The sequence below is a fragment of the Pipistrellus hanaki genome (genome assembly GCF_964339955.1).
Source record: "Pipistrellus hanaki genome assembly, chromosome: 8".
Lineage (NCBI taxonomy): Eukaryota > Metazoa > Chordata > Mammalia > Chiroptera > Vespertilionidae > Pipistrellus > Pipistrellus hanaki.
Window position 1 is genome coordinate 56,778,469 of NC_140510.1, and position 12,137 is coordinate 56,790,605.

The 12,137-nt window shown below is 50.3% G+C and overlaps 1 protein-coding gene across 9 annotated transcripts in view; it reads right to left on the reverse strand.

Moving 5' to 3' along the window:
• The window catches only part of AGAP1 (ArfGAP with GTPase domain, ankyrin repeat and PH domain 1), a 392,780-nt gene that overhangs the window by 86,863 nt on the left and 293,780 nt on the right, over window positions 1–12,137 (reverse strand). For all 9 annotated transcript variants that reach the window (XM_084892387.1, XM_084892386.1, XM_084892385.1 and 6 more), the window contains one exon: window positions 2,036–2,197. In XM_084892387.1, the coding sequence (XP_084748513.1) occupies window positions 2,036–2,197 (162 nt within the window). The remainder of the gene's footprint in view (window positions 1–2,035; window positions 2,198–12,137) is intronic.

Consider the following 12,137-nt stretch of genomic DNA (forward strand, 5'->3'; position numbering starts at 1 on the left):
TCGTTTATGGTTTGGTAGGTAGGTCTTCCTAGGGAACAAAGACACATTTTCTTTCTACAGAGAACTCACTGTCGTATTTCCCAAGGGAAGGATGTTAGGGCCCTGGTGTGGCTGAGACAACCCTTCTCAACTAGAGAGAGGGGGCTGGCTTCCCCTGGGATCACGGATGGACGTTGGGACAAGTGTGACCATCCCTCACCGGAGGCCGGAGGCACTGCTGGGAGTTTTAATCTGGGTATTTCTGTGGCGCCCGGGGGCCTTTCTATTTATGTCCCAGTTGTGTTTGGGTGGATGATCCATCTCAGCCGGGTCCTAGGTTCCTGTCCGAAACACACAGAGCAGTCTCAGGATCTCAGGAGGTGGGCTGGAAATATGGACATCCATGCTCACTTTTCCAACTCCCTTAGTCACCGATGGCGGGCTGTGTGCAGCCGCTACTAATTCACGTTAAGGCTGCATCTCATCCCCAGAGCTCTCACAGTATCGGCGGTGGGTGGGATAATCAGTGTCAGTGTGTGGGATGTAGTTAGAGGTGGACTGACAATCAGAATCTTCCAGGAGGTGCTTCTGAGAAACCTCAAGGCTTTTCCCTGAAGCCATCTCCCTCCCCCCCAGGTGCCATCCCTCTGGTGAAAGACCGTGCTTCCTCCAGATTCCACCACTTCCCCAACCTCACACCTATGTCAGGGTGGGCGTGGCCGTGTGCTCGGCAGGTGCTCTGGCTGGACAGTCATTTACAGAAGTCTCATCACCTCTCAGCATCTGCGGCCAAATCTGCTTCCAAAGGGAAGCACAGTGGCCTCTGGGGGGCACTTTCATCCATAACCACTATTTCTCACCAGCGCTGACCTAACAGAACCTTCCTCCCTGATTATACCGGGGGGAAAGTAGATTTTATTGGCTGAACTTGTCTGCAGGAAGCCTATGGGAGGCAAAATGGTAAGAAACCTGGGGACGAGGTAGAGCTTTCAGATGCCCACCCAACCCCCACCCCCCCCTAGGCCACCATGAGAGCCCCGCAGGCTGTTCGACACTGAACCTCAGTCCCCTCTTCATACGTGGGACGGTGCCATGGCCCAACTCACAGAACTGTGGTAGACATCCCGTTCGGCACACACACGGGAACTCTGCTCTCTCCTTGCTCACCTGTGCTCTGCGGGTTTACAGGCTCATTTCTGGGCATTAGGAGGGAACGGGCCACTTCCTGCCACATCGCATGGTGAACAGCCAATGGGATAGGAAGAGGGAGGGAGGCGTGGAGAGGGTAAAAGCACATGTTCTAGTGGGAGTCCTGGGCAAACAGACCCTTTAATCCTGGCTGGCCTTACAAGTAGTAAGTCACATTACCCAACAATGCTCGGAAGTTTATTTTTCCTTTGAGGTATGTCTTTAACTTGCTTATGAAAACTGTATTAATTCCACCTCTTCTAATGCAGTGTGTTAGTGCATGTGTATACGTGTGTGTGTGTGTGTGTATGGATCCCCACTTGTATTCGGGAGGAAAACCCTGTACACCCAGCAGAAGGAGCCGCTGCAGGAAGATGGGACCTGGCATCACAGAGTGAAAACTGAGAACTCGACAAGTCAGAGGAGCTGCCACAGAAGCCACGACCCCTGGGCGTCCCAGGAGCCAAGCCAGTGTGGACAGCTCTGGTGGGAGGGGTAGTGTCAGAATGGAGCCGACAAATAGGAGAGAGGATTCCTGATCAGGTGCGTTTCCCTCAGTGGGAGTGAACACTTGGGCTCAGGGGGCCCAAAGACCAGAGAACTGACTGGCACACGACGGGGACCCCAGCATTAATACCCACGAGGCGACAGCTGCCAGGAGTCAGACAACTGGTCGATGGACACTCCTGCGCATCAGCCAGCGATGAGGAGTCCTGAGGGCCCTCTGGCGCCACCTGGTAAAGGGGAAGCAGCTGCAGGGACCTCATTATTGCACACGTGTTGCTCAGGGCAGGTGACGGCACAGGTATGAAAAGCACAGGTTGACTTTCCGAGTGGCAGGCTCACTCAGCCGTCCGGGAGGCCTTACCTTCAGCAGTGCCTGACAGGCCGTCGGCTTTGAAGTTGCTGGTGCTTTTCTTCCTTCGGTGCTTCTTTCTGTTGGCGTGGGGGGAAGGGGGCGGGTCGAGCTTGGGGCTGGTGGTGCTGGACATGCTTGGGCTGGAGCACACGGAGTCACCCAGCCCCGTGTCTACGTCGGACCGGAAAGACAAAACAGAGCAAGTGTCAGCACTTCAACCACGTTCCTCCAAGAGCACATCAATTCCCCACAAGTAATTTACTACTGGAACATGAAATATATTATACAATATATTATACAATATATATGAGATTGCTGGATGGAGGCCCAGAGCACCCAGTACCGAAGGATCATGAAGGCAGTCAACAGGTACAGACGTCCAGTTATAAAACCACTGCAGCGCCGTTCACGTAATCATGGCATACACAATACCATTTTGTATGTGATGTAATATGTAGTTTGTAATACTGTAAATGGAGATTTGAAAGTTGCTAAGAGAATAGATATTAAAAATTCTCATCACAAAATAACCCCCACTGTAATAGTGGTGACGGGTGTTAACTAGATTTATTCTGGGGAGCACTTCCTTATATGGATCAAATCACTGCTGTACACCTGGAACTATGCCCTGTGGCCTGGGCCCTGGAAATGGGAGTCTCGGTTCGCTGCTGGAGGAAGAGCAGCAAGCAGCATGGGACCACTCCGAACAGGGCAGCCATGGTGGGCGGGTGAAGGGGAGCAGGCACAGTGCAGGAGTGGATGGCTGGGTGAGGAGAGGCAGCTGCCACCAAACCATTTGTCCACCTAGAGCAGTGGTTCTCAACCTTTCTAATGCTGAGACCCTTTAATAGAGTTCCCAGTGTTGTGGTGACCCCCAACCATAACGTTATTTTCATTGCTACTTCATAACTGTAATTTTGCTACTGTTAATGAATCTTAATGTAAATATCTGTGTTTTCCGATGGTCTTAGGCTCTAGCAAAATTACAGTTATGAAGTAGCAACAAAAATAAGTTCATGGTTGGGGGGTCACCACAATATGGGGAATTCTATTAAAGGGTCGAGAACCCCATTAGAAAGGTTGAGAACCGCTGACCTAGGGGATGCTCGGCATGCGGGGTCCAGGCGGGCTGGCTGTGGCCAGGATGCCAACTACAACCAGGACCCCGAGAAGGCGATCGCGGAAGCAAATTATGCAGAGGTCAGGGGGGCTGAGGTAGGAGGGCGGCAGGGACTGGGGCTCACGCTGAGACGGCCATTGTTTCTAGTTAACCAGGGCCTGAGCCGGTGCTGGGATATTAATGCCCCGGCTCCCAGGAGCAGCTAACATTCATTCCTCATTTTAAAACAGGAGCGACCCAAACGCACTGTGCTTCTCCCTTCCCGACGACCCCCAGCCTGACAAGAGATCCCTCAGAGGGAAGAGGCCGAAAGCCCAGCCTCAGAAAGAAATGAGCTCCAGCTGAAGCCAGGCAACGCCATCCGTGCCTCCTGACGGCCTGCAGATAATGTGCTTTACTCTGTATCATGACTGGGCTCCGGGACAGGTGACGTCGGTGGCGCGCTGACTGTGGGAGGGGAAGGGTGAGGAAAAAGGGCACGCCAAATTAAAAAAGCAAGCACCTCGTCACTCCACACCTAACTCGGCTTTGACAGGGCCCCGGCGTCCCGAGCTGGAGAGGCCGTCCGCTGCCATCCCGTGCCGTGGGCGCCAGCCATTAGTCCTTCCCAATCGGGCATCAATGTTCAACGCACACCCCAAAATATATATAACCCAAGCCGCCACGACAGCAGCCTGCAGCCTCCCCGAGCTGCGGCACGTGAAGTATGAGTCCGGGAGGCAGCCCACTCCTCACGCGGGAGGCTGACAAGCATGACTGCAGGGATAAAATAACACTCCGTTCGCATAAATATCAAGCAGCCTGCCCGAGACTGATGGGCCAGGAATGGATTCTTAGCTATCATTCCGGCAGACAGGCCCAAGGACACTCATAACTTATTTTACAATCATTTAGTTTCAGCTCAAGTGGAAAACGTGACAACTTATCTCGGCTGACAAGATGCCATGTCGAACCTTACAATTAACTCTCCTCTGATTATCTGCCCAGCCGATCATTAGCTGGCCGCTCTTGATGAACTGTTGCGGGGAGCTCGCCTCGGCGATCGCCGGCACCGCCAGGTGTAGTGGATTGGTTTTTGATGTCCCGGCTGATGCTCCCACAGACCGGCTCCGTGGTGTGGGCCTGCGGCCGGCTGCTCTGGGTCTGAAAAGGCGTCTGTGGGAAAGGCGTCCTTCTGCACCGTCCCCACCGCTGTGATGACCGCAGCGAGTGCTGTGACCACGGCCAGTGGCCCTCCAGACCTGTCCCTAGGCCCCACCCAGGTCGGAGGTGGACGCTCCCCAGACTTGGAGTCTATATTTCAGGGAGCTCTGAGCCTTGTGGGGTTGGCTGGAGAGGGGGTGCTAAGAATCTGCATCAGGGAGCCACCCATACTGTCTGGAGGAGCTGCCAGGGGGGCCGGAGGGCCGGCCAACAGTGGATTTCCTACGTGCTGATTAAAGATACGAAATGCTTTAAATGTAGGGTCCCAAGAAGCAGGCATCTTTATGGAAAAGAGAAGGGGGAAAAGACAGGTATGTGCATTCACTCTCTTCTCGCTTTTTCACGAATATCCTCACTCATTTGGTGGTTTCTGAAACAATAGCAAAAATCTCTTTTGGGGGTGGGTAATAAAATAATTCAAGATGATCAAACTCAGGGCTATTTGTCAGGGCTGGGGCGGGGGAGGGGATCGGCTGAGAGCTAAAACCTTCTAAAAATTCAAGATGAAGAGCTAAGACCTTCTAGAAATTCAAGACGAAGCCACTGTAGGCTGGCAAATTAAAACGCGCATCCTCTGAGACAAGGCCCACCGTGTAGAGCTAATCTGGACCTTGAATGCTGGCTCTGCTCCTTCTGAAGATGAGAGCGTGCAGGCTGGTAAATAAAGGACAGGCCACCTCTGCCATCGGGGAAATCACAACATCCCGGCCCCTGTTAAAAGGTGAGTGTGAAGTGAAGTTCAAAACCTCGCCCTTCTCGCAGTCCTTTTGACGGCGCTTTCAGCAGGAGGCGGCGGACTTGGATCCCCATCTCTGAAGATGTTTCAGAGCCAGGCACATTGTCCGGTTCCCTTTGCCGCTCGTGGTGAGCACAGAGGTGCGCGGTGTCAGAAGAAGGGGCAGCGGGGACACCGTGGGGGGCCGAGGAAGATGACAGGTGTTGTGGGAAAGGAAGAGACAACACAGGGTTAGATCGATGGAGTCACAGAAGTGGGGAGGAAAGGGACACAATGGGGGAGGGGGAGGGAGAGAGGTAGGAGAGAGAATCGGGGGAGAAACAGGGTCTACCTGGGCTGATCTAATTACAGGGGGATGTCTCTCGATGGAGCAGCATTGACCGGATTTTAGGAAACCTGATCTTCATTCACATGCAGCCCTCACTCACTGCCTGTTTACCAAGCCTTACAAGGAAGCCGGCACAGGTTCCGATCGCTCATTAGAGTGCAGGGCTTCTTTCTGAGGCGGTAAGCATGTTCTAAACCTGACCAAAGTACGGTGAGGGCTGCACGTCTCTGCGAATATACGAAAACCCGCTGAATTGAACACGTGAAATAGTCAAAGGGTATGTCACGTGAGTTTTACTTCAATGAGGCTATTTTTGTTTTTTATTCTTATTTTTTTAATATATTTTATTGATTTTTTTTTTTACAGAGAGAGGAAGGTAGAAGGACAGAGAGTTAGAAACATCAATGAGAAAGAAACATCGATCAGCTGCCTCCTGCACACCCCCTACTGGGGATGTGCCCACAACCAAGGTACATGCCCTTGACAGGAATTGAACCTGGAACCTTTCAGTCCCCAGGCTGACGCTCTATCCACTGAGCCAAACCGGTTTCGGCAATTTTTGTTTTTTAAAGGAAAACACTAGAAAGGGGTCATTTGTTCAACATTGGAAAGCAGTCAATAAGGAAGATAAAGTACGTCGCCTGGACGGTCCCTATTGATGCGGGGCCGGAGCAGCAGGAAGGGCTTGGGGACACTCAGAAGTGAAAGCTGAAGGCCTCGAGCCCCAAAGCTGAGTTTGAGAGGGGACTGCCCAGGCCACCGACACCTGCTAAAATCTGGCTCTATGCTGCAGACCTTCTGTGGGAGCTGCCCCCACTCTCCTCCCCTCCACCCCCGTCCTGAGGAGCGAGCACAGGCCCACGCTCCCTGCCTTGGTGCACACCGTTTTCTCTGCACCCACCATCTCCTCCTCTCTCCCTTCTCCCCACTACACAGATGTCCTCAAGACCCTTTAGTTCCTCCTCCTGCTGATGGCCAGCTCACACCAAATGCAGTCCTCTGACTGGGGGAGAGATAAAAGAAAGGACTTGTAGTAAGTCATCCGGTGAGACAGAAACCTGAGGAAGTCCGAGTGGGAACATGCCAAGGAAAAACCTATAAGAGAATGCAAGTGAGGCTTTATATTGTACTTAAGGGTCAAAAATGAAATCGTTCTCTAGTTGAACGCTAGCCGAATGCAAGCTGCACACAGTTTAAATTCATCTGGTGCACTCCGAGACACATCAGGGCACTCTGAGCGGCACAGTTAGGTGGAATTTAAATCATTTCATGAGATTCCTGTTTCCCCAGCCTCATCTCTTTTTACATAATCAGCCACAACCATTTCTCAGGTTTGCTGCTCGTGGCAGCCAAGTGACAAAAAGATTCTGTTTTGCGTCGAGGTTGGGGAAAGACGAAGCGTGTCTTGAGGAAAACTGAGCTAAATAGGGAAGTTAGCTGAATGTATGATCCCTCTTTGGTAACATAAATGTCCAGTCTTCAGATACTTGGCTGTTTCTATTACAAGTTACAGAAGTCAAAGGACAACTGCTGCAAAGGTTGTCCTGACTGAGGCAGGGAAGGCGAGCTCCAGCCAGGCAGGCCACGGACGGCGCTGTCCGCGGTGCTGAACACGCTCGGCCAGCTCATTCTGCTCCAGGGACAGAAACACCAACACAAGGCTGCTTCCTCATGGCACATTTTGGCCCTTAATCTACTGACATCACATGCTTTGAAAAGGAGAGCGAAGGTGACCCCCGGTTTAAGAAAGCAGCACACAAAAACCCAGACTAAAAAAAGGAGGTCATTTAGTTAACATATCATCCCACCCATCAAAGGTAAAATGTCAAAGATAAGAACACCCATCCCCCCCCTCCCCGCCCCCCCCATCATAATAAGTAGAGTGTGTCTTAGTTTGCTTAATTATTTTCCTACTGCTTAGATGAATTTCAGATTTTTGGCCTTAAATCAATACCTTTGTGTATATTTTTAATATCTGGAATTACAAGATATCTGGAAACCCGCTGTGCACTGCTCCTGGGAATTTTGAGCCTCTCCTGCCAGCACTGCCCAGGCACCCACACTGCCCACCTCCTGACGCAGAAGTGCTCCATCCTCAGCGTGGCCACATCAGGTGGCACGGAGGGAAGAAGAGCCACACAATGAGTTCCAGGAGAAGGAACCAGCACAGCTGGAGAATCCGAAGGGCACTTCCAAACCCCAGCCTGGCCACATGGCTTTGGGTGACTGGTTGCTTGTAAATCAATTTCTTCATAGGCAGTAGAGCCCACCTGAACACCGGTGCTTGGCCTGCACAACCCAAACCTGCTCTCTTCTCCATCTCAGCCAACAGCAACCTGCCCTGGGTGCACAGGCAATCAACCCGGGCCATCCACACCGAGCCACAGCACCCTTCAACTCTGACCTCAGTGTGGTGCCAGGCCAACTGACAAACAGATGACAGACAGACCCACTCACCAGTGCCCGGCTCTTTTCCAGAGCAGTAACAACAGAAGTAAATAAAACACAGTTGCTGTACTACTGAATGGCTTGCATACTAGTGAGGGGACAACAACAGACACATTCACACACACACCCCCCCACACCCCTAACACACACACACACATATGCACACTTATACTTAGACACACACACACACACTCAATCACACACCTATACACACACACACACACACACACACACTCCCTCAATCACATACCCACACACACTGGAGAAATGGTAAGTGCTGGGGACAAAAACGAACCACAGAGGGCAGAGGGGAGATGGGGTGAGGGTGGCCGGTCACTGCAGGCTTTCACCCCCTCCATCCTGAAAACCATGAAAACACAAAAGCAAAGGGTGGCTGAGTTTTTTTAGAATAATAATCCATAGAAAGTTAAAACAGCTCAGAACTACAGCACAAAAATGCACATTATTGATACAGAAGATTATAACTTTAAGGAAAAAAAGCTTAACTACTAGAGAGGATCTTTGGCAATTCAGAGGTGCCGTGATTAAAGCGGCACAAACGGCAGTGAGGTGACAGCCAACTCTCAGGTCCCCTCAGTGGTGACGAGGTTCGGGCCCGGCAACCTGCACTGTAATGGCCGGCCGGACCCTGCGCCAAGGAGGCTGCCCCTCTCTTAGCTCCGCACACACCGAGCCCCCTGAGTGCTGTGATATGGTTCTGGGTGCTTCCCTGAGGGACGGTGCCTCTCTGATCTTTAGTTTATTCTGTGTGCCATGTCCAGCAGGCACCAAGCACCAAGAACAGGTGCTCAGTAAAAAGGTCCTTCAGTAAAGGAAGCTCCGAGATGGACTGAAGCACAAAGAACAGAACAAGAATTTGGGTGGAGCTTTGAACGCCGGAGGGAACAAACACCTAGTCTATGCACCAGTGTGTCTTTAAGACCCAGAGGTTTAAAACATTATGTAAATACCAGCTTAAAAAAGTCTGTATTAACAATAATCCTCACCGTTTGGGCACTTTGGAGAATACATGATTACCATTGGAAAATGATAAATTATACCTCCTTTTTAAAAAGATCTCCAGTTCCCTCAGGCATCATGTGTAATCTTTTGCTATGTTGGAAGTCAACCATTTTGTGTGTGTGTGTGTGTGTGTGTGTGTGTGTGGTTTTAATGAAATCAAAGGCTATTTGCAAAGTCATAAAAATAATATCTCAGGCACATTTAAAATAATACTTGAAAAAAGTTCTTGTTCTATCTATGTAATTTCATGACCTTCTCCTAAACCATGGGACAGGTGGTTTGACTAATGAAAGGGGTCCCTGTGGTTCCCAAGCCTTTATTGACGGTGGGTGGCATGCCACAGCCAGAGCAGGGAGTGACAGCACCGAGGTATCAGGTGCCTCAAACGGAAGGCCTGGCCACTTGAAAGAGAGGTTCCGCCCGTCTCAGAAACCCCACTCCTTTCCGCCACACCTGGGCCTGAACAATGCCCCAGTCAAGGGGCTGGAGGTCCTGGGCCGGACGCCCTCACTCCTTGAGCCACTAAGCCCATGGGGACACTGCGAAGGGCTGGGTCCCTCTGGTAGTCCATCCAGCTCTGTCTCACACAGAGCCCTGGAACTCAACTAGGGCAACCACTCAGGACCACAGGCAGGGAAGCGCATCACTTAGGAGTGTGACCTTGACTACACATGAAGGGAGTGTGTGCGTGTGGGTGAGGGAACGCCGAGACACCAGGCATTTACTGACTGAACAAATCACTACCCAGTGCTGCCTGTGGGAGGCGCTCTCTTGGGGGCTGGGAAAATAGCAGCAAATACAACAGAATGGCATCATGGGTTTAAAAGCCAGATACAGGTTACAGTGAAAAAACCTAACAGATGAATCCAATTGCAAGTCCATAGTCACAGGTAAGGCTATGTGGATAGAAGAGGTTTTCAAAATATATTGACCTAAATTTGCCTTTAGTACCTGTTTAATACCAGTATAATCCTTTACCAAAATAAAGACTTTGGATGAAAATATAAGGGGAAAGCCCCCACCTTTAAATTTGAGAGTAATTGTTTTATGATTTTTTTTTTAAGTGTGAGATGACTTCAATAGCCCCTGAAAAGAGAAAATGTTAACCTGCTGCTAATGACTAACGACTGTGCTACATATTTTATGTAGATTCCAGGGCTGAGGTTACACTCTCACTTCCCCTGCCTGAAAACTGGACATCACCAACCCACTCACATTCCTAACTGGTGGCCGGCGAACCCCAGGGCAGACGCTCATTGGTGTGAAGAAGCTGAGACATGAAGGTCACCTGCTCCCTGAATATTGAAATCTACCTGATGTGGTGTCCATGGAAGCTGACTATACTATTAAAACAGTGTGTTTAAAATACAGGGTGTCCCCGAGAATGTGTACACCTTTCAGAGCTGATAGCTCAATGGATCTTTCTTTTCAGATGTAACCCATTGGAGTTAACGATTCAAAGTGTGTATACATTTTTTTTTTTTTTTTGGGGGGGGATACCCAGTATTTAAAAAATCACAACTAGGTAGCAGGTAGGATGACAGAAGGTTCTCCAAATCAGATGGCAAGTGAATAGATCACAGTGAACTGTTCTGTTCTCACCCCAAATCTAGTTAAGATTTCTCCTCCTTGGCTGGAGCCGGAGAGTTTCCCACACTTGGTGAGCTCTAAGCTCGATGGATGGCAGGCTGGCGGGGTGGGAGACACGTGAAGAGCCCTGTCACCTAGGACACGGGGACACATGTTGGTATTTTCGGCATATACGAGGGTGGCGCCCAGGAGAAACAAAGGCTCCACCTAAGGTACTTAGAGGAACCACCTTAGCGAGGGGAGGGCCCATCCGGCTCTGCCTGGGACGATCCCAGTTCAAGTCTATTCCCGGTTTAATGATTATCATATGGGCACCACATCTTAACCCCACTCGGCAGTCATTTCCAAAAGTGACAAGAAGAATACAGTTCAAAGGAAATCTAATCACCACAACTGCTCAGCTCTAGGCCAGCGAGAGGTTTCATGAAAACAGAGAAGCCGATCTGAAAACCTGCCCCCAAGTGTTTCATGCTATCGAATCTCATGACAACCTCCTGTCAGTCTCAAATCGAAAACACGCCTGGGACCGGTAAATGCTGGAAACTTTGTAACATGACACATAATTTTAACTCGGATGAAAATCTGTCAAATATTATACTGGGATAGCTGTCTCCACCAACAGCCCCATGGATGAAGACGCCATGAATAATATCTTCATTCAAAACCACAGAAAAAAAATATTGGTTCGTTTCTGGAGTGCTGTGTAAAGTACAGCCTTTTCCAATAGCGAAATAATATCGGCCAAACGAATGGCTCTTATTTAGTATTTCCATTTTTCTGAATGAGAACCCAAAGTGTAATGATGGTGTTTTAAGATTAAACTTACTTTGGACAAAAAGCAACCACTAATTCAGCATTAATTCTAGGACATTCTCTCACAAAAGGATCTGGCTTCATTTGCACCACAATAGTTTTTATCACATTAGCCCTACAACTATCTTGGAATTTGGGCTTTGTCCTGGCAAAAATAACACAATACCGTAAAAGAAAGTGTGCGGAGATCCTGCGATGGGTTTGCTTTTGAGTTTAAAGCGTTTTCTTTATCACGGCTACAATTTTGTCAATATGGTTCAATAGGATACTGTGGTGGATCTTTGGGGAAATTGCAGTAAAATAAAATGAAAGATAGGATTGTGTTGGCAAACATAATAACTGACATTTTTCCCATTTTCCTTAAGCAGAAGCCCCGTCCCCCGTGGCTGAAGGAAGGGTCAGTGGGGGAGCGACAGCCCCGGCCCAGGGGTGGATCTGCAGCTGCTATTCATCAAAGGACCCGGCCCCCATTCTTCCTGCCAGTGCCTTTTGTCCCCTGGAGGGAGGTTAAAAGGAAGACAGCTCCCCAACCTCCCCAGCCAGGATGCGGCCTCCTCCCGCCCTGCCCACCCCGATCTCCAGGAATACAGTATTTCCTCCTCTCCCCGTGCTTGCAGGAGCTCTCCAATGATCCGTAATTGTCTCCTGAATATGCTCTGGCCAATGGCTCCTGCCCACACACCGGTGATGTCTGTCCTTCAGCACAGATGGCCGGGACGCTGGCTGTCTCCTGCCGTCCCTGGCCGGGGTGGAGGAGACTCCGAGTCCCCACCAGAGGGGAGGTTTTCCAGATGCTCTGGGCCGGGGAGTGGAAAGAGTTCTCCCATTTTCCCAGGTCTCCAGCAAACAC